This window comes from Chrysoperla carnea, chromosome 2, assembly GCF_905475395.1.
Source record: "Chrysoperla carnea chromosome 2, inChrCarn1.1, whole genome shotgun sequence".
In the NCBI taxonomy this organism is placed as follows: Eukaryota; Metazoa; Arthropoda; class Insecta; order Neuroptera; family Chrysopidae; genus Chrysoperla; species Chrysoperla carnea.
The window spans coordinates 63,087,900-63,111,401 of NC_058338.1; the positions used below are offsets into that span (position 1 = coordinate 63,087,900).

Genomic DNA, 23,502 nt, shown 5'->3' on the forward strand with positions numbered 1-23,502 from the left:
TAATTTATTTTTGTCTATTTGTTTCAACCAAAACGTTGCCAACACAAACAGGATTTGATTGGATATCTTTGATTTTCTTATATTGTACATATCACCTATACCTATTGTTTATCATTATTTGTCAGAGGTAGATAGCAAATAACAAAAGCAGAATACACGTTAGAGACAATTCCACAAAACATTCATTTTGACATTACACATTCCGGTACAATTTGTTATACACAAAATTGCAGTATTTTATGTTTATTTGTTAGCAAGGAAAAGGAGTTGAATTGTGAGTTACTAATAGTATTGTAAGCAGTACTACAGCAAGTCGTTGTAATATTAAGAACTACCTACTAACAGTCATACAGATGAACAAATTGCTGAAATTCTCTACCTCCTAAAGTATCATATATATATAATTTTGATAAAAATCCGATATCCAATGTCCTCAGGATAAAAAAATCCTTTATGATCAAAAAATTTGAAAATTTGTACACATTTTTTGTACACCAGGAAAAACAACTAAATTTTTTATTGCAATCGTTAAAAATTTATAGATACACAAAACAGGAAAAAGTTTTTAGCAACTTTTTGAGTTGGAAGGACGAAAACAAATTTTGCTTTTTAAGAAAAGAAAAAAAGCTTTTGAAAAAGAAGTATAACCTTATAATGTAACAGCGTTTGTACTATAATATTTTTTCTTCGTTCTCAGTTTCATTTTGTATAATTTTGAAATGTACGGTCGTCATAAACGAAAGAAAAACATGTTGACATCAATGAGAATGTCGTTGATTTTTCAACGACTTTTCTGTCTTCTAGTAATAATAATGAATATGTAGTTGTTATATGTAGGTATCCAGTATATGTACAAGGAATTCAAAAATTGTTTACCAGAAATGACAAGATTCGTTGTGGTCTAAGTGTATGTTGATAAATGTCAAACGAATATATGACATGTAATGCCATATTGTGTTTTTTGTTTAAAGGAAATTTATATGGTTATAATCGAAGCGTAAATAAATTTTTGAATTACTTTAGTAAACGGTTTAGTCGTAAGAAAATTTTGTTTATAATTTTTGAAGAACTCTTACAAAGTAATGCAAAATAATAAAATAGTAGTTCATTTACTTGAAATTATGATACAAGCGTTAATTAAAAGACATTTTTGTCTTTCTAAAGAAGATGAGGATGTCGATTTTGATATCTTAAATAGGAATTCCAACAAATATAATTACAAATGAATTTTTCCAAAATTAAGGCAAAAAATTTATTTCGATTAGAGCGTCAAAGAGCGTGTGGGAAGATCATGATTCGAATAAAGCAAATACAAGTGAAATTTACAAAATTTAAAAAAACCCCGTCTAATTTTTCGTGTACGGCTTACCCTAAACTCGTGCTTGAAACATATTTAAGAACACTCTCCATTAAATTACCTCTTTGCATAAAGCCATTCCCAAACAGAATCGATTTTGTAGATCATCGACAATTTTTTATAGTTTTTCGGGTACAAACCCGAAAAACAAACACACACACATAGCGGTCAAACTTATAACACCCCTTTTTTCGCCACTTCTCTTTCAGAAACGAGGTTTTCTTAAAATTAAATTATCTACATAATAATTTCAAGTAAATAAACAAAGACTTTTCATGACTATTCATGATTATTCAAAAAATTGTAGAGACAAAAATTTAAAAAAAAAAAAATAATTTTTTAGCGTTAACAAATATGAACAAAAAAAACTTTTTCTAATAAATATAAATTTTTTTAACGTGGCGAATCAGAAAACTTTACAAATAAAATAGTTCCATTTAAAATTTTAAAGTTGACTACTACTCCAGCCCCGGTGGTTAGCGTGAAGGTTCAAATTTCATTTCAGCAGGTAGATTTAAAAATAAAATTGGATAGATATTTTTGTGTTTTTTAACTCTTTTTTGAAAAACTGTAGGTACATTAAATAGATAAAATAGATAAATACCAAAATTATATACAAACAAGATGGAAAATTTTAACTACAACTGTTTGAATGCAGCATTTCTACGGTATAAACATTATAGGCAGAATAGAAAGAAGACACATAAAACGAATTTATATAACAATAAAATGATAAATATGGTATGTTATGTTATATGATATTTTATAAAACAATAATAAATAATATTATGAATAAAATATAAATACCTTAACTATATACTTATTACATTATTATTTAGACTATCTTACATTTCTATTTTACTTTGAAATTTAATTAAAAAAGGTTTTATCATCTCAATGAAAGCTATTTGTACAAATCAGACATTAAAACATCAAAAAAATTTGAGAAATTCAAACGTCGAATGAAGTGGATATATCATTTTATATGATGAATATTTTTATTTTGTATGAATTTGTATTTGCCAAAAATCTTTTTAGAAAAGATAAATAATTTTTTTCGACTTCAAAAAGTAAAAATGCACTGAAAAGTAAAAAAAATAACGACAATATAATGTAGTATTAATGTTGTTTTTGGAGTCCGTGTCAGCCAAGGAAACAACTGTGACAGAACAGTTTATTACATTAACTTGGCTGACACAACGACTCCAAAAATAACAATAATTATAACTACATTATATTGTCGTAATTTTTTTACTTTTTAGTGCGTTTTTACTTTTTGAAGTTGGTTTTCTTTTTGTTAAAATTTTTTTTTAATTTTGTGATTTTTAGTGAATCTGAAGTACATTAACTAATTTGCCAGTAAAAATGAATAATCGTAATCGGTTGGCGTGATATTGCAAATTTAAGACTTTTATGGTTTTCTCATGGATGCCATTGTGAGAACTGGACCAAACTGAAATAAGACCACACGGAAAACACCAGCTTTCTAATATAAAAAGATTCATCAATATCGGTTCTCCTAGTAGAAAGTTCTGAGGTAACAAATATAAAAAAAAATTACAGTCAAATTGAGAACCTCCTCCTTTTTTGAATTTGAAGTCGGTTAAAAATATAGTTTTTGGGTGAATTTCCAAAACAACAAATTGTTTATGTTGTCATTAAAGGTAAAACTAGGGTAAGAAATTGGTAAAAAATTAAAGTTAAAAAATTCGATATTCAATTCCTATATTCTTTTAGGAAATGAAAGACCCATTTTTGACTTGAACGAGAGATCGAATTTTTACTATCGACTTCCAGATTTTTATTTGACCAAATGATGGAAGAAATGAAGGGAGTTAGAAAAAAATTAAAACAATATCATTGCAAGATAACTTATTTTATTTTCGGTCATAACGTTTCGGGGCAAAATTTTTAGCAACTTTTTTGGATTTTTGTTTTTGATAAAATTTCGAACCCAACCAAGTTAGTACCTCAAAAAGTTTTTTCCTAAAAGGGGGCTGAACTACTGCTCCATCAAGTATAAAAAAAATGTTAATTTTTATGTTCATTATAATTTTCGAAAATAAATGATAATAATTTTAAAAATATAAATAAATGAAAAATAGTTAATCATTCTACATATTTCAATTGCAATATAAAAATGTTAGTGTTTTTATAAAGTGTTATAACCCCTAGAGAGATCAAAAAAAAAAAAAATCAATATTTATTTCTAAGTGACGAATAGATAGAAACTACCCTAGTTTAATAAACAACATTAGTTACTATATATATACTAACCTGTATCTGTTTCAGGAGGTACTCCAAGACTGTCACTGTTGTCACTGATGAAGGCCTCTGTAGTGGAGGTGAACGTTTGTGGTGATAATGTCAAGTCTTGGCCTCCATTTGATGAATCGAATAGGTCTAGTACAGTGGCTGTACCACCGCTGTCATCATTTACAGCTGGAAAATAAACATAAACAATACTTTATTTTTATTTATTTATATACCTATCTAAGCAAAAACTTGATGTAAGAATAAAAAAATGTAAGAATAAAAAAATTTTGATTAACAATCATAGGACTAATTATTTTTAAAGATACTGTTAATAAAAACAAGAGCAATTTTTGCTGGAAGGCCCTTTGGCACACATTTTTTGTTAAATCGATTAGAATCATTATAAATGCCTTTAGAAGAGATAATGATATGGCCTCGAAACTTACGCCCGTATAAAAAATAATGTGTCTTTCTATATATAGTTCTTTTTTCAATATATTGTCGCATCCAATTCTTAAGGTCACAAATAAAATTATCATAGAAAATAAAAAGTTTTTGAAAACTGAAATTATTATTACCATTATCGACAAATGCTTTCAGAAAAATATTTCTGCTTTAGAAAAACAATTTTTGACAACTGAATAAAAAATCAGAATAAAGGGAAATGACGCCCAGGGCGTTTTGAGGAGTTTATCTGCAATATACGATATTATGGAAAATTTAATACAACACCTAAGTGTTATTTTATTATGCCTAGCCAGATGATTCCTTTTCTAACGACTCTCACTTACCCAGAAGCAGGCAGTATATACATAATTAATTAAATTTGATATAAATTGATTATATAGGCTTATGTATTTACAGAAATTAGTATTTATAGTTAACCTAAAAACTTTGTTTTTATAACTTAGGAAGTTTTTTCAACTAATTTGTTAAATTAGGTCAATAATGTTTTATAGACCGTATGATGGAGACACATTTTTTTCCATTTTCCAGGGTCCGTTGTGTTATCGAAAAAGGGTTGGCCCAGTCATTAATCAATTAATCATTTTGAGTTTTTAAGAACATTAGGAGTGCTTCGACGTCAACGGACTTAAAGAGAGGTTGTCAAACTGGTTCAACTGAATCAAATACCTAATGGCAAGGTCTGCAAAGTGGCAGAGAAGGTGAGGCATCGTTTCTTCCCCCTCCCAATTGCGACAAATCTTGCGTACTACACTGTTAGGACCAGACTTTCAGCAGTATACTTAGCCAGTATACTGTAGTAGCCGCAACAATTTTGCTAATAGAGATCCTCTGAAGGAATATTAGACTTCGGAATTCCTACGATTATACTCAGCCAATACCTGTCTTGTAGTACCACAATAATGTTACGTCCTTCAACTAAGATTTTTAATGTACTCTCTTTAAAGAGAAGCTTGTAGCTTGCAAACGGAACCCCTGAACGCCTATTGATGTTTGTATCTGACAGCTTTGGGCCATTTCTAGAAAGTTAGTTCCACCAGCTCATTTAAGAACATTTGAAGGTCTTGTTCTACCATTGAGGTAAACCCAGCAGAAATTTGCGTTGCTTGGCTGCCGGCAAAAATAGTCATGTCACTGCACATGCAGTTCAGTTTTAAAAATTCACATTACTTGTAAATTGGCATCACTTTCGGCTTGGTACACGACACAATGATCCGGCAGCCGGATTGATAGTCGGCAATCTTGACTTTCTGAGTCAAGATCATTGTTATAAAAAAAACCACGGCCTTTGGGTTAACCAAGTTATCACTCAAATCCTGTCTGGAGTTTATCTTTACTAAGAACTTGTTTCCGAAGTTGGGAGAGGGTAGAATGTAGATATCTTGGACTTGAGGACCTTCGTAAGATCCGTACCTGACCGTAATGCTACTCAGCCTAGAGTGTGACCTGATTTATCCTGAGATCTACACCAGCTGCACATTGATTTGCAAAAGGTCAGTAGGCAGGACGTACAGAATAACCTCAAGTACTTTGGGATGTGTTGTTAGACATACCGATATTCTGTCCTAGAAGAGTGTGAAAAGATTCCCAGAATTGACTTAATCCTGGGAATACTTGCGGGTAAACTGAACTAAAATGGAAAATACATTTGAAAATACCATGCTTTGAACATGAAACTATACATTTCTAAAAAAAATTATGTATCGAGTTTTTAAACAAAACTTTGTAATAAACCTGCTTATGGTTAAACTAAAAAAAGAGTAAATAAAGTCATTGCAATAAAAAATTACTCATACTTAATATGCAATTGGGATAGATGTTCTCCAAATAATAATTGAAGTTATTATAGCGTTCTAATTCTTCTTTAAAGTTTGATACATTATATTATAATAGCAGTCTCAGCAAGAGAAAACGATAATATGTAAATACTGAAATGAAGTAGCCGCGTATAATACAATACATCCGCGGATGAAATAATACAAAAATTCAAAATACTTATATCCTAAAAAGTATAAAAAGCTTGATTTGGTTTGTTGACAATAATTCTTTTTTCCCGACTGTTTTTTACACATTTTTGTAATACTTAAAGTAAATACTATTTAATTTAATTTTCAGTCCATCAGAACGTTGATTTTCTATTCCAATCGGAATTATTTATTTTAGTACATTTCAAATGTTATTTAGCTCACTCGCGATTGTTCGTTCCCTAATGGGATACTTTTTTTAAACTAAATGTTCTAAATCTTTTCACATTGTTATTGATATGTACATGTATTGATTTAAACGTAACACAGCGTAAATTACGAGCATAAAATATACAAACTTCTAAAGATATATTTTTCAAGAAATAATTACAGAAGCAAGCGTATATGTAAAGAAAATATAAAGGTTTATTTTTGTACATGTCTATTTTGTAAATGTAAAGGCTGGTCGGTAAGTCGTAACCATCCAGAACTCTAAGGTTTTCTTCCCGAACTCGGAGACCATGTAATTTCAATCAATTTTAGAAAGTAATTCTAATTGAAGTTGTTATAGATAGTATGTAAATGTTCGATAATTACACATTCAAAACGTCATTTATGAAAATATTAATAACAATTCAATATTCGTTGGGCTATTTTTTGGGTAGGGCTAATAGCCGTGGAGGACAGATATTATGTTAATCAACCAGAGACCAATAAAGCTCTTAAGCACAATAAGAAGATAATCCAATAACAAATACAAAAATGAAGTGGTTAGATATTTTATAAATTCGAATATTGCCTCTTGTTCGATTTACGGATAACTATATTTTCAGTTTGTTGTACGTGGGCAACCTGCTTTTGTTAAATATCTAAGTTATTTATATTTCTTTTTGGTATTTAATTACTTTCTTAATAGAATCCATTTAATCAATTTCTAGATAGCGTCGTAACAAAATATTTCTTGGGGACCACCATCCATTTTTCTGGCCAAAATCTGTAGGTCACCACAACAAAGCTGTATACGAAATGGTCCACTGTAAGTAATAACTTATGAAAAAGATTCTGCGACAAACTTGACTGTTAAAGTACTTTTGTTTTATTAACCTCCGAACCAAAGAAAAAGAGGTGTTAAAAGTTTGACCGCTATGTGTGCGTGTGTCTGTCTGAGGCATCGTTGCGCCAAAACGCATGAACTGATTTTGATTTTTTGGTTTCGTTTGAAAAGGTAATGTAATGGAAAGTGTTCTTAGATATGTTTCAAGTACGAGTTTAGGGTTCCATACCCAAAAAATTTGTCGGTTTTTTTTTTTTAAATTATGTAAATTTCACTTGTGTATAAAGTTTTATAAAAGCCTATATTGAATCATCTTTATATACGTACATAAAACATATAATAAATAAATATACATCCTTAGATGTATTCAGTGAAAACTGATTCCCACTGTGTTATAATATAAATGAAATTAAAATGAAATCCTTCATTAATAAACTGACGTAAGTAAATTAAACTAACAGACACTTCATTGTCCTCAACAATAGCTGTAGATGGTCGTATAAACATGTAGGTATTTAAGTAACGATGTGTTCTACCAAATGGTGGAATGATGGAATGAAGTAGTGTAGTCATGATGATGGTTCCTCCTTGTAATACTGACTCTCTACTGTGTTTAGTTGTGCGAATGTTTTATATAATATAAGAAGAAGAGAAAGCCAGGATATTGCCTTAGGGAATGCCTAATGAGGGCAAGTCTGCACGTATTCTCGCTTTGGTACATTTTATTCTGTTAAAGAATGTATACTCTATATATACATGGTGATTCGGTAAAATAATGCAGTTTAAATCCAGTTTAAATAAAATAATAAACCAAAGATGAATGTTTTGAAATAATGCTGTTAGGATTTCTTGCATACTTCAAGTTAGGACTTTTTCTCGTAATCGCAATTTTGGTAATGAAACAATTGATTTTAAAGCAATCTAGAAATTTCAGTTGACTCAAATAGCAAATTACCCTTTTAGTACACTATTCCCACAGAGGTTGAAAAAACTAGTCCCACAGAGGTTGAAAAAATTACAAATTTTTCTTTAAATCAATTATTGCTTTTTTAATTTTTCAAGGATTTTTATTTCGAAAATTAAGCGCCTAGAAAAAAATCACAAGAGTACTTTTTAGTTAATAAAAAAATTTGTTTGAAAAATTCAAAATTTTTTTATTTGATTTTACAAAAAAACATTTTAAAGCTTTACTTAAAGCTTACATAAAGATTTCAATGCTAAATATGTAAAAAGTTTTTTAAATAGGCCTTTACAAAGAAGTACCGCGTAGAAGCGAAACGAGTAAAAATTTTTCTGATAAAGCGATTTAGTATCTTAATTGAAGTGATACAATAAAATTTCTTGATTTGAATAAAAAACGACTAAGTTTTATACTAAAGTAAAATTGTTTACTGGTGCAGTATTACTACTTTATAAATCAGTAATAGGGACATTTAACATCTTGTGTTTTCCCCATCTGTATATTCCATTTGATCGAAAAAAGATTGTAGCCGTTGTAGCAAGATTTTTGATTAGAAAAGTTGGAAGTACGCAGTACTTATGAAACAAGTGGTATATTAGCATACATGTGTATAATGAAAGTGCATTTGTGTGTATGTGTAGACACGGTGAACCAGATAAGTGTGCGATTTTGAAAAAAATAAAAATCCATATGTATTTTTAGCATTTAAAAATAAATAAAAATCATTTAAAATCATTTTTTTTACTGGCTTAAAAGAAAATACTTCTAAGACGATGCCTATTCAGGAGAATACACTATTCCAAGTGACCAAGTTATTAATCACATTTCCGAATTGAATCATTCATTGTGACGATGGTGGTCGGTTATCGAGGTACACTTTTTCGGAAACTATTCTTCGTGTGTCAGCTCAAAGTTGTGAATGGTTAGATCCGACTATTTTGTGACTTACTAAGTTAATTGTATCTTGTTAAAAATAAAATTTACAATTTACTTAAAATTCAATTTATCTTATTTTCTTTAATGCTCAATTTTAACACGATTATATTAACTTCACTTGTAACTAACAAACAAATTCAAGCATATTTTAGAAGTTAAATGGAACCTGCTTCTAATTGTCCGGTAAACTTGAAAATTTGCTCACATATCAAGGTCCAATGAAAATCTAATAATTGAATAATTTTTTTCTAGTATCCTGACTAGGGTCATCAGGATCGACAATATTATTTTTATTTTTCTAATACTATTCTACTACTATCTTGAAATATTGGTAGTAAATATAACGGATGGTATACTGTATATAGTATCTGCTCTATATCAGGTTGAAACCCAGTCAGGTTAATAGATTTTTTTTTAATTTCTATTTTTATCCAAAGAGTAAACAATTTTTAATTTGGGGAGATTTAAAACTAAAAAAATAAAAAAAAGTTTAAAAAACTAATATTACGCATTTTTAAGTACTTAAAAGTAAATAACAATTTCAACTGTAATGTAAAATTCAAAGCGTGGGGTGGTCTCTTCATGCATTCTTTATATTAACTGATTTGACAGATATCGACTACCTCACATTTTGAATTTTATAAAACAAATTATTATCCACTTTTAGGTAGTACAGGCACCAAAGCAATTTTAGATTTAGGGTTGAAATTATTTGTTCCTCATTTTCAACTTTGATGATAAATTTTGTTCATGAATATAGACGAAAAATAAGAACACAATTTTTGATATCTGCCTTGGTTTTCGAAATATCGAAAGCTAAATAATAAATAAAATGATCAATTTTCTATATTTAAAAATAATTCCTAATATCGAAAAATTTTATTCTTACTTTTCGTCTTATATTGTCAAGTTAATTCCCCACAAAAATTTAAAAAAATATATTTTTTTAATTTGTATCCACACTAACGTTTTTAATTAGTCGGGTCCAACGTTTTTTTTTTTTTAAATAACTTATTAAAGTTTTACCTATAAGTAAAATAGTTTTATTTTTAAAAAATTTTTAAAACTATAACTTATAAAAATTGTTTAATATTTGATTTATATAGTTTTCAGTATCGTACACTTCTCCTGCCTCATGCTGTATTTGTAGTATTGCATTATGCTTTGATACCCAAACCGTATCATCCAAATGAAATCTCGTATCTCTTATCTTTTCTTTTCCTAATGTTCTTTATTTAAAGTAATCTTGTTCTCTACACAGTAAATCGAATCACAATAATATCTTCTTCTTATACGCATACAAAAAGATATGTTGTTCGCTACCTTCCTTATTCCGCTTTGGTGCTTCGCGTTGCCAGTCACTCAGTGCTTTCTTTATGTTGTGAAGCTAAAGGTTAATTATATACCTTTCAAAATATTATATTATGTCATAATGCTATTAGGCGACGGTGGTTGTGTTGTTGTTGCTTTAAAGATGTATAAAGAAAAATTTTGAAATATTTCTTTATCAAAACATAAATATTTTAATTAATACCGTGTGTCTATAGGTATTTTTATTATGAATGTGTACGAGCGCGATTAAGTCCGGATGCTTATTTGGTGAAAACTTGAAGATCATAAATTCGTATATCTCAACAACAGAAAGTTAATCGTAACAATGAAGTTGGATGATAAAAGTTTCAATAACTGAGAAAGCATAAATTGAATGTTTATTTTAGCATAGAAAATCGATTAGAAAGTTTCCATTTTTGATAAATACTTAATAGTACCAATTCTTAAAAGTTATGGAATGTGTGAAAAAAAACTAGGTTTAGGGATGTAAAATAATGGACGATTAATTCCAATACTTGATCAGTGATATCCTTTCATTTACATTTACGCTAACTTTATCTATGTCGGGGATAAAAACATTCACTGGTCACATCGACAGCAATTTTTTCTCCTTAATTAATAAGGACGATGTAAAACTGTTCCTGGACATAAATAGTATTTGGTTCTTAAATATAGAAATATGACTGTATTTGAAATAAATATTTAGACTCTATACAATTTATAACAAAAAAGGTCAATGCTGAAAAACAACTTGAAAAACAAAAAATTTTAAAGTTGCCAAAGTTCTAAAATATTCTTTCAACATCCCTTAAAAACGTTTCATTGCGTTTTAGCCCATTAGTTTATCGTAAGTCCTTTTTTTTTACGAAATAATTAAGTGCTTGCACATATATACTCTGTGTGAGTGGAAGAGAGGCTTGCTAAATGACGCTATGGAACTTTTTTAAGGGATGTTTGAAAAATATTCAATAACTTTAGTAACATTAAAATTTTTGATTATTCATATTGTTTTTCAGAATGGAAAGTGTCTATTTTCGTATTTTTTCGCCCTTTCAATAACTCATATCTCTGAAACTATAACTTTTAGAGAAAATAATTAATTCTCGATGCATAATAATTAATTTTCGATATTTAACTAACGAATATTGTTAAAAAATTTTGCGACCTGGCTACATGCATTTATATCATCATCAGGACAATTTGAAGAGAATTGTATTAAAAAAAATTAAGGGAGTCAATTTTCTGACTCCGGAAAACTGACTCCCTACTTTGAGTATCGGACAAAATGTTTCGTGCATTTTTTTATTCAGTTATTTCGTTAATTGAATATTGCCCTTTTTCTTTTCCTAGCGCCCTAAAAGAGAAATTCCCGACTTTTTCCCGAAGGATTTTGAGAAACGATTTTGACAACGTCCACTCGAGTTTCCGAATAGTTTGAACTGTCTGCTGCGTTAGTCGTGTAACCAAAGATATTATCCCTATATTAAAGTTATTATATTATACACGTATTTTATTTTAATTAGAATGTTATGGATCTATTTCATTTCTATCTTAAAATAATGAAGTTTCTTATTAAGTTTGTACCTATGTCGTTAAGGGACTTAATAAAACTTTCTTGTTATTATCAATTATTATGCGTTGAGAGATAATTAAATAAATTTTATATAAAATTCATTGACATGTCACATTTAATTAATTAATATACTTAAGGTAATGTGTAGTACCTACGAAACAATGTACATTGAATATCCTATCCACCCACGATAATATTTCTCTAGGGATATATTATGAATAATTTGTTACGTCATACATTTTAGATCCAAACTGGCTCAGTGGCCGTGCGAGTTAAATTGGCTTTGCTCGTTTGCCACTGACAAGGGGAGGATGCAGGTTCGAATTCAGGCAGTTTGATCAATTATAATTATAATTAATGGGCGGTAAATTGATCACACTATCACCTGTTGGACTAGAAGAAGTAGCCGACTTCACTCACATCATAAAGTTTATTGTATTGTTCGTATGATTCGTATTGTAAACCGTCAGAGATAGAAAAAATTTTTAAAAGATAAAAATGATCCTTTTGGTAAATATCACTGTATACCCGTGAGGACGCAAATTAGGTTCGAACATTATACAGCATGTGTTATAGGGGAATATCAGTTATGTGTGTGACACCACAGTCGTGTTATATATACGGTATGGCTATCCAAGAATGACTGTCTTTCTTTAATTACCTAATGTAAAAAAACGAACGATTGCGTAATGTAACACTGTCTATACATGGTTTTTCATCAATGTACTCAGACAATTGTTTGTTTTCACTTGTTTTACAACCAATTTTTCCATACCATTCCAGTAATCGAAACATCCCTGGTTTTTATGGAATCTCAAATATCGAGACTCTACTGTACTTCATAAACGGCAATAAATCTCACAATGATTTCTTCTTTACTGTGGGTTACCATATATTTTGTTTTTTTATATAAGTGGAAAAAACAACTTTCAGTCGCCCCCGACTTATGGTACCTATGGTTATAGATACCTATAAGAGAATCTATAAGGGTTTTCAGTGCTTTAATTAAATACATTATACGATTCCCTTTCCTATTCAAATGCATGATCTACGATTTTGTACCATGGATTCACATAGTTGAACGAAGGAAATTGAAAAAAATTACATTATGCATAAATGTAAATTTTGATCCTTGGTACTAAACTCCTCCTTTATATGCTTACGTATAAATTTTGTTTATAAATTAGAATATCCGAAAATAAATCATTCATTTTAATTTATATATTTACGAAAAAAAAAATTAAATAAATAGAAAACATAAAAAAAAATATTTTTCATTTTATTTTATTCCTTTGTTTTTCGCCTGTCCTCACATAGAGGATTGATTATATTTATTAACACAGTAGGTTAAACTAGATTATCCGTGGTCAAAAATGAATGATGAGTTTTTACAGAATTTTCTAACATTGTTTTTTTAATTTCATTTTTAATCATAAATCTCTAAGTGAGCGTACGTATGTATATGTGTAAAATCTTAAGAATAGAAAAAACTGACATTCTAAAACAGTACTTACAATTCTTTAATTGCAGTTTTAATCCATTTGGCGAAGTTGTGGGAGGTAAATGAATAAAATTTATTTCGTTAAAAATACAAAATATTTGGAGACATGTAACTTTGCTATCCTTAGTCTTTTTACGGATCATTCCGAGGATAAAGAAATAAACTTGAAGATGGACTCCAATATACACTTTAAGACGATATATTTGAATTTAAGAGCATATTTAATCACCTTTTAAGGCATACTTAATAAAAAACTCTCTTGATATGACATACGGCTGTGAAATGTGTTGTCAGTATATCATTTTTCATAAAAGGGCACATAAAAGGTCTCTTCCAGTCACATATTTACCGTAGAGTCTTAAATTCGAGTGCATAGTGCATCTTCAAAATCGTTTCTTTATCATTAGAATGAACCATGATACCAAACCGATCTAGGATAACATGTTTGAAAATATTGTTGGGTTAAGTTAGGTTAGGTTAGGTTAGTTTAGATTATATTGGTCGTCCACGAGCGACACACTTAGGCCACAAGGCCCATTTTGATAGCATATCCCTTTTATCACCTTTTCCGTTGATAATTTGATTTATAAGCTCCTCAATTATTTCAAGATGGTGATTACACCACCTTCATGCATATATCATGCACTAAACCAACCCATCACAACCGGAAGTCTAGAGTACACGCTATACTAGGGTTGAATGAAAATGGGCTGTATATATTTAAAAATAATATGATATTTCACTTAGTATATGAATTTTAACGATTTACAACGTCTTTGTTTTGAAAATTGGATAAATATTCAGAAAAAATTTGGTATTTTTTTGACAAATCAGTTTAATAATATGGTGAGAGCGCAACTAAATGCACACTATATTTAAACACACAGATGAAGAAAAAGCTTTGTTAGAAAAATCATTTCCGTTGAAATTTGCATCAATTTGTTTTATTCATACTTGCATTTAATAGTCGTTATACAATCTTTTTTGTTTAAAGCAGTTGTAAACTTAATTGTTCTGTGTAAAAATAATAAAAATTCGTAGCGCAGGAGCTGTGTTAGTTAAGCGAATTCCCTCAGAGATTGAAAATATACAATACATTTTTCTAAAAATTGAATATTACATTTTTATTTTCCAGGAATTTTTATTTCAAAAATTATTTAGGGAAAAAATCACAAGAGTTTTTTTTGCTTAAAACTGATAAAAGAATATTTTGAAAAAATTTTGTGCTCTGCTCACCCTCCAACCCTTGTTTATCGGTCGATTGTTCTTATTAACAAACTTGACCTTTCAAATACCAAAACCCTTCTTGATACCAAATTTTATTAAAATCGGACTTAAATTGCGACCGCTACATAAACAGTTTGTACAAATAAAACTTTCGTTGTTCGAGTAAATCATTTTATTTTAACAGGTTTTGAATAATCTGACCTAACTAATACTGTTGCTTTTACAAACCAACCACCACAATATTATACTTTTATATTCAAATTTTTGCCAAATTTTTACCAAAGTTTTTCATGGCTACGACATGTTTTAGCAGGATGAAAATTGATTGAACATGTTTGATGTACTAACTGTGATCCTGTATATAGAGGTATAGATGTTTTCTCATCTTTTTTCGATTTCTTTGTTGTTCGTAATGAATATTCTAGAACATAACTCAAGTTGAATATAAGCTGATGTAATAATAGACTTAAAGATTTGTTTTTAAAAGTTGAATTCACATACCTTTCGTTGTAAAGCTTTCATGTGTCGTTTTGTTGAATACTAATAAGTTTAATCAGTTTTGATTGTTCTTTTTTTGCGTAGATGAGTAATGCTGTAACATTTGTTTATGTCGATTTTTTTATAGATGTTTTGTTTTTAATTGTAATATAAGTATTACTTTAAAAGTTTCAATTCTAAACGAGAATGGAGAATAAGATTATTTTAAATTTTACTAAACTGATTCATTTTTGTTAAATATCGAATTATACGACAAACAAAATACTTTAAAATTAAAAAAAAATAATGGTTTTTAATTGAGAAAAATCTCTGTGTAAGAAGTTGCTTAAAAAATTGTAAGTATAAAAATTCAAGTTTTATAAAAAAAAAACAATCAAAGATCTATAAAACAAATAAAATAATACTGGCTAAAATCTAATCCGTTCGAAATTTTACCAGGAAAGACGATTTTATCGCAAACAAATCACGTTATTCGCCGTTTATTTTGCGGCTTGTATGACTCAGTAAATGTGCCCAAATTATAGTTTAAATGGTAATTTTTTTAAAGAAAATTTTCGTCACAAAACAAAGAAGGTTTCCGCATAATTTGCGAAAATGGAAAAATAGGTGCTACGGAAAAGTCGTGCGCGATCGGTAACGATACATAATACGACAGTTAAAAAAAAACATTTTCTTCGTTAAAAGTTCTCCGAATATCTCTGAATAGTAATTAATCTTATAGATACATGATGAAATCGAATTGTGTCGATGGACTGTTAGTTTTTTAGATTCCAGTTTTTCTTAGCGTGTTCACGGTTTCATCATGCATTAATGAGATAAATAATTATTCACAGGTCTTAGGGCAACTTTTAAAGTTTCCTTGGATGCTTCGTTACTGACCAGACATGGCTTTTCCAAGCATCTATTTTTTGTATTTCCGCAAATTGAGCGAACCTCATCTTATTTTGTGAAGAAAACTAAAACAGTAATTAATGCACTGTTTTTTTTTTCAGTAAAACTAATATTTACGGAAATATTTACGATAATCGACTTTATTAATTTGTATTAAATACATACATACTTTTGCTTGGATATTGATAACAGTACATACTTTAAAAGCATACTTTTGCTTGGATATTGATAGCAGTACTTTCCTAGAAATCTCGTGTTTGGTCACTAAAGTACAAGTCTTAGCACTTGCTTGAAAGGCGTGCTGTCCTGCCTGGAAAACAAATAACATCACCAAAGCGATGTGAATATCTCACAATTTCTTTTTACATTATAAAATATATGTGCAAGAATAAATAATGAGCACACTCCATGTGCTCTGTGTATCGTCTATTTCATTTAAAAATGAAATTTAACTTCATTTTCATGTTTAATAGAATTTTTATTAAAAAATATGATGCGTGGTACAGACAGACCATTGTCGGCTATATCAAACCCACAAACCATCACTCTTTGTTATTAGGATATAGAAGATGTCAGAAAAGAGCAGATGATAATAAGAGAAAATTTTTATACAACATATTTTTTCATTTCAAAATGAAAAATCTTTATATTAAAAGTCGAAAAATATAACTAATAATATTTGCACATCCTTCAAAATTGACAATGATATAATTAAACATGTTATAAAACAACTAAATATGAAATTTGTATAACTTCCTTGTAAGCAGGAGGCAGCAGGTTACCTTTATATTACGAAAATGAAATAGCAAATCAAAAAAATAAATATTAATAAAAATCAAAACCCGATTACGTTAAATCAAATCTGGAAAGAAAGAAAAGTAGTTTACACAGAAACTTCCACACTTGGGACTTTAGTTATTGAGAAGATTTGAGCTGATGAAGGTTTTAATGGGCCCCGACCGTTAAAGTAGCTGTGTAAGCAACTTAACGCAGTCGGGTTTTTTATTTTTATATTTATTTATTTTATTTTAGACTTTTTAGTGTACTGGGACTATTGCAACCCTCTTATTATACTATCTAAAAATTTTTTAAATATATGTTTTTGTAATTTCCTTTATTTTGATATCCTACTCGGTACGTTTAATTTATTTTTTTAAATTAACATATTACTCGTATCAGATCAAAATCAGTTATCTCATCAAATGATCAAGATTCGTATCAATTGAGGAAACTCCTGAAATAATGAAACGGCTGACGAAATCCATCGAGCCGTTTTGAAGAGAAAACAAAGAAATTAACAAACAAATATACAAGATACCTGCGAAAAACATTACCACTCTTTGGCAGTCGGGTAAAACGGAAGCACGTCTAAGCTAAATTTTGGAGGTGTGAAAAATATTAATTTTTTTTATACAGACATGCTCAATGGTCAAGCAGGTGACAACTTTTTTTTAAAAAGAAGCTTCTTTTTTTTTGTATTTGCCGTAACAGAAGCAACCTCTCTTTGAAATTGCTTTCCGCCTAAAGTTTAAATTGTAAGAATTATTCGGACAATAGCTATTTGTTTTTCTTTAAGAAATAATGATCTATAAAACAATTTATCATTTTGAGAATTTGCAGGTTAAAAATTTTCTAAGGAAAACTTTTAGAACTGAAAATACTTGAAAACAGGTATCAAAAATTGAATTCTAGGAAAAAATCTTTCGATCAAAGGCATTTTGGCAGCAAAAAAACAGAATTATCCAGGCATAAGAAACTAAATATTGTCTTTCCTATAAAAATGATCTGATACATGTTAAAGTGATTTTTGATTTTCCATTTGATTATCAAAAATACTAGTGTGGAAGCACTAGAAAAACCAGCCTGTATATTTTCAATGAAAGTGGTAATATAGGGTGTGATATATGGTTCTTACGATAATATGTTTTATTTGTTTGTCTCCTTATCAATTCCGTTCCCCCAAAGGTAGTTTCGTGAAAATATACTCATTTAAACGAATTTTCGGTCTAAAAAATCTGACTTATCAGGAAAAACATCTTAAATGTACTTATGATAAGCTTTTAAATCTGTGATATTCTTTTGAAATATAAGATACTTTTTATCAAACAATGGTTTTTGATTCCCCGTATACTTTGGGGAATAAAAAATTATCTCCTTCATATTTTTTTCTCCAATCATAAAAAATTAAAATATGGGGGCAGCTCAATCATTAAACTTCTATTGAAAAATGTTTTAATTAAATAAATAATTAATTTGTACATTCAGCAAAATAAATATAAAAATCTATTAAACTCAATCAAAATTATCTGAAATTCGTCTATATTTTATTCTCTCCTCAAATATTGCTCATTCCAAATCTATAACAATAACAATAATCATAATGATAATATTCAGATTTTTCATTATCATTCAGTTTTTTGTTTATACACGGTGTCACATAAGTAATGAGTGACGATTTGTGGTAAAAGTCAAGATCTTGGGTTATTTTCATCCTGGAACCTCTTTCTTTATCTGGAAGATTAATAAAAACTTGATGACAAAAATTCAAACCTTAGCTTTAAAAAATATCTCAACTTACAGAATATTCAGCTGTTCCGTAACTTTATTAGTAGAATTTTGATGCGATTTCTACTATAACTATTCAGCTTACAAAAAAATGTTTCCAGTAAAATATGTTTCTTTTCATTTTCTTTAGATGAAATCTTAGAGTGACCCGTTTCTTATTTTACATCCTGTATAATTTAAAATTGTACACACATCATTCACGTTCATTATCTGTTTCTTTTCTTTCAATAACGGTTTTTGTATAATTTTCAAGGCGTGTAGTATTCTGCATGATAAGGTTATTACTCAGTCATGTGTGTTGATTAAAAACGACATTAAAATTTCTCTTGTTACAAAAAAGTATCTTCAAGTATTCTCTGAAGATAAAAAATTAGGTCCCTTAAATGGAAAATCTATGTAAACTCAATTTACGACATCAATGATTTTTGCTCACCTTTTTCTGGGCTGCTGGCAAAATTACTAAAACAATTTTTAATCATTTTTATTTTCTGATTAGGAAATACTCATCTATCCCTAAAAGTCCACCCGTAGTAGCCGTAACCGGTGGCGATTTTTAAGCTCATTCAACAAAACTTCGTGATTCCATACTGTTTAAAATTTTATGATTTGTTTTATGAATATTGATTTGAACCTCTTACAGCATAGATTAGTGCAAGCTTTATAATATTTTTTATATATTAATTTTTAATTCGCATAAGAAATCAAATAGGCGAAAAATGTATAGTTTAAAACCTATATTAATTTTTCTCAATATTAATTTGTTTTTTTCTGTCCTTTTTCACAGCAAAACGTAGTCGTAGTCAGAACAGTGATATAAGCTGGTTTTTACTCTTGAAAAACTTGCCATTCGGTTTCAGTTCATGATGGATATTTGTTTCTTGAAGATTTGTTCTTATTTCACTTGAAACTATATTTCACCAAAGCTCAAATTTTCGCAAACGCTGTTTAGGAGGTACAATAGATAATGTGTATCCACAGGTGTGCAGTGTAAAAATGTGTACATGAATTCCAGTTAATGATTAATGAAAAAAGGAAAAAAAAACAGTAGGCCCCGGACTTTTAACGAAATAATAACATTTGAAAATAGTAATTTTAATATGTATGTAAATGGAAATCAATTCAGTTGTATCTTTGGTTTAGAATTTTATATGAATAAAACAATTCTATTAAAACAATAAAAAATAGTGGGTTTCCCAACGAATTACGGAGACATTTAATATTTTTTAATATGATACGTTGAATCTTTTTTTTAAACTTATAAATTATGTTGAATATTTACCATAATTTGTTTACAAACAAATAAAATTTGGAGGATATGAACAAAGCAAAATATGCTCTAGCAGTAAGCATTGTTGCCAAACACCATTGTATTTTGTTATTAATCAATTAATTAAGTGTTCATAATTTATTAATAATTAATTTTTTATAAAGTTTCGCGTGAAATATAATTAATAAATTAAAAAATAATTATATAGATTTATTGAAAAGGATTCGAAAGTGTTATTTTTTATTGGCATTATTTGATTAAGGTGGTGCATGAATCTCCTAAAATAAAACTTAAAATGACAAAACTAGAAAAAATTGACTATAGCACAGGAAGGTTAAAAAATAATTTAATGCAGCTGTGCTTGGTATATATATATGTGTATATATTAATGTGTTTTTTTACCCTAAAAATTTTTCAAAGAATGGTACATTTTACGAGCGATCTAACAAAATGATGTGCGGTTTTTTTCATTTATTATGGGTTAAGAAATTTTACGCATTGCGAAAACTAATCTTGATCAAACATTAATGCTTTATATTATTACACTGCCTCATTTAAATAAACATATACATCCATATACCATACACATAATAATTTATACATTAACAGTTTTTTAATGCTATTATTTTATGTGTATATTTTATGATATACAGTGTTTTATTTAAAATTTTCATGAAACTTTTGTTGATGTGTTTAGTCATGAGTTCATTAGTGAAGATAAAAAACAGTAAGAGTAAGGATAGCTGACCTTATGGAGTGAATGAATAATAAACCACGCAAAAAGTTCGTTTAGAGCACGCTCAAGGACTTTGCTACCACCGTTTCAGCCGTATCAATGAGACGGGTACCCCGGACTACAGAGCCCCCCGGGCAAATTTTACGCAATGCATATTTGACCATAAAAACTCAAAGTAGCGTATTAATCCATCACTATCTTATAATAATTGGTTACAAGGAAATACCAACGATATTTTATTGCAATGTGAAATCAATAGTAAAATTACATTCTGGAGAGATGTATTGCATCGTATAATTATTGTAATAATTACTTGAGCATCATGTAGATTACAGTTTAAGAGGCCATGATTTTTACTATCTAATTATGGTACTATCCTATTTCGAAAGATTTTTTTTTAAATTCGAAGGGGGCCCCCAACTAATTTTGATACAGAGCCCCTCCTAGGTGTGCTACGCCAATGACTGCACTCTATAAGATTCTTTACAGCAAGCAAGAAGAAAAGATGTAAAAAGAATATAGTTTAAATTTTACATACCAAATTAGTGCCCTAAGGTGAGTAGGTATTTATAATTGTTACATTTTTACCTAACTGTCAAGGAGTGGTTATGATTTTCGCGCGTATCTTGTATATATGTATGTAAACACATGTATGTATATTTGTTTGTAAATTTCTTTACTACCTCGTATCTTCCAAATGTCTCAATGAATTTCAACATTATTCATTATATTTGTCTCAAAAATCCAGGTGTTCTTGGATATGTGTTTGAAAAAACATAAGAAAATAGTAGATTTTTGGAGCGAAATAGAAATACGTTAATATAAATTAATTAACAAATCCTATCGAGTAGGGAATCATAATAAAGGAAATTAAAAGGCAATTAGAGTTATATGTACCTATTAATTTAATAAGGAATAATAAATTGGTTTAAAAGTTGACTGACTGTGTTAAATAAGATCTGAAAAAAAAGAAACAAGCCCAGTAGTTCACATAGCGGCTTACGCAATCGGGGCTCATTATTGGGAAGATTTGAGCCGGAGTAGATTATAGTGGATCCCGATTCTTTCTTTTCAGATTTTATTCAACGCATTCTGGTTATTTATTTTTTAATTATTTATTTTTTTAAATACATAAAATAAATAAAAGTAAACACTATTAATGGATTCAATAAATACCATCTAATGGGCTAAGATGGTTTCCAGAACCAATTAAACCGCAATGGAAACTAATTAATTATAAAACGTCCTGTATAATGAAAATACATATTTTATTATAGACATAATAAATAATATAAGAATGTTTTGTTTATAAGATTTATATTGTTGAAGTAAGTAAAATAAGTAAGTGTATAGAAGAACAGTTCAGCAGTAAAATGTTCAACGTGTTTACAACAACTTGTTTGTTATCTAAATAGTAAAATCTATCTTCACTATAATTTTTGCACCCTCTCACTTCTCTATACTTTTCTCGTATTTTATGCTTGAATTTTGCTGAGAGTGAAATATTCTTCTATATAACTCGTTTATACAGAAAATAAACTCGACTTTAGAGTTTCTGAAGAAGTATGTATATGTTGTACAACGTATAAATTGAAGTAGATGGGGCGTTACTCTTGTACCTTTTTCTAACTTGTAAAATATAATATAATTTTATAGTGTGTCACTTTGAAATGTAATAAAAACTAAGGAAAAATATTTTGAAGAATATACAAATATAATAAATAAAACTTTTTAAAGGGACAAGCTTTTGCTGTACTAAAAAGTAGAAAAAAAGAAGCGCTCATTTTAAAATATCAAAAATGAATTGGCGCGCCTCCTCCTTCCACATACCTACTTATTTTCGATTCATTCTTTATATTGAGCTCCTCAAGCTTTTAGGATACTCCGGTATCAGTGACCCATAGGAAAAAATTATTTTCGACTTGTTAGTACAATAAAAACTTGTTCTTTAAAAAGTATTTTTTATTAAAAATTTAAAAAATGATTGGAAAATCAAGACGCCACTAATCTTAACATGCATTGTCATGTATGCAAAATTTCAGCTCAATCGGTTGACGATAAATGCTTCAAAATTTCGTTGCAAGGTTTCAATCAGCATACATATATACATACATATACATATACATAATACTGGGTGTTCCAAACCACCCGTCCAGGCTGATTATTCTGAATAGTTTAAAAAAAAAATTGAAACGAAAAAACACGTATCAAATATTTTTTGAAACTCTATCTAACCATACCAAAAACACCCTCAACCCCTGTTAGGGGTAGGGGGTGTAACTTGAAAAAATCAAATGGTAACCCCTATTTTTTTCTGCAGATTTGAATTCTTCAGAAGAAAAGACAAACATTTTGTCTAAGAAATTTTTCCCGATTTTCGGTAGATCACGCTACAATCGACAAAAATCGTTCTTTTAGATTTAGCATTAGAATTGCAGTTCAAGTGAAGGCGAGAAAAGTTTTTTGAGTCGAGAATAGTTATTTTCAATTTTGTTTTTGTTTTTTTGAAGAAAAGACTATTCTGTTTTGTTTTTCATATTTTATTATGATTTAGAAAAATTATTTTTGTAAAAATGTTTTTTTTTTATTTTGGAAAGTCTGAAAAAAAATTAAATCTAAAATGATTCATATCTAATTCTTTCTAAGAGCTTTATTTAGTATTCTCCCAATTGTCTAGTGGTTTACCTCAATTACCGCAATTCGACATTTTCGCTTCTCTTTTATTTTCGTTTTTTTTTGCTTTTGTTTTGTTTTTGTTTTGGTTCTGTGTGTTTGTGTTTTTATTTTTTTTACTTTTTCGTTTTGATTTTTGTCATTGAACGGCGCAATTCTTATGCCAAATCTAAAAGATCGATTTTTGTCGATTGTAGCGCGATCTACCGAAAATCGGGAAAAATTTCTTAAACAAAATGTTTGTCT

General features: G+C 28.9%; 1 protein-coding gene across 1 annotated transcript in view; it reads right to left on the reverse strand.

The window, feature by feature from the left end:
- LOC123292830 overlaps positions 1-23,502 on the reverse strand; it is a 218,122-nt gene that overhangs the window by 110,645 nt on the left and 83,975 nt on the right. Inside the window, exon 3 of the mRNA XM_044873544.1 lies at positions 3,635-3,799. Coding sequence (XP_044729479.1) covers positions 3,635-3,799 — 165 coding nt within the window. The remainder of the gene's footprint in view (positions 1-3,634; positions 3,800-23,502) is intronic.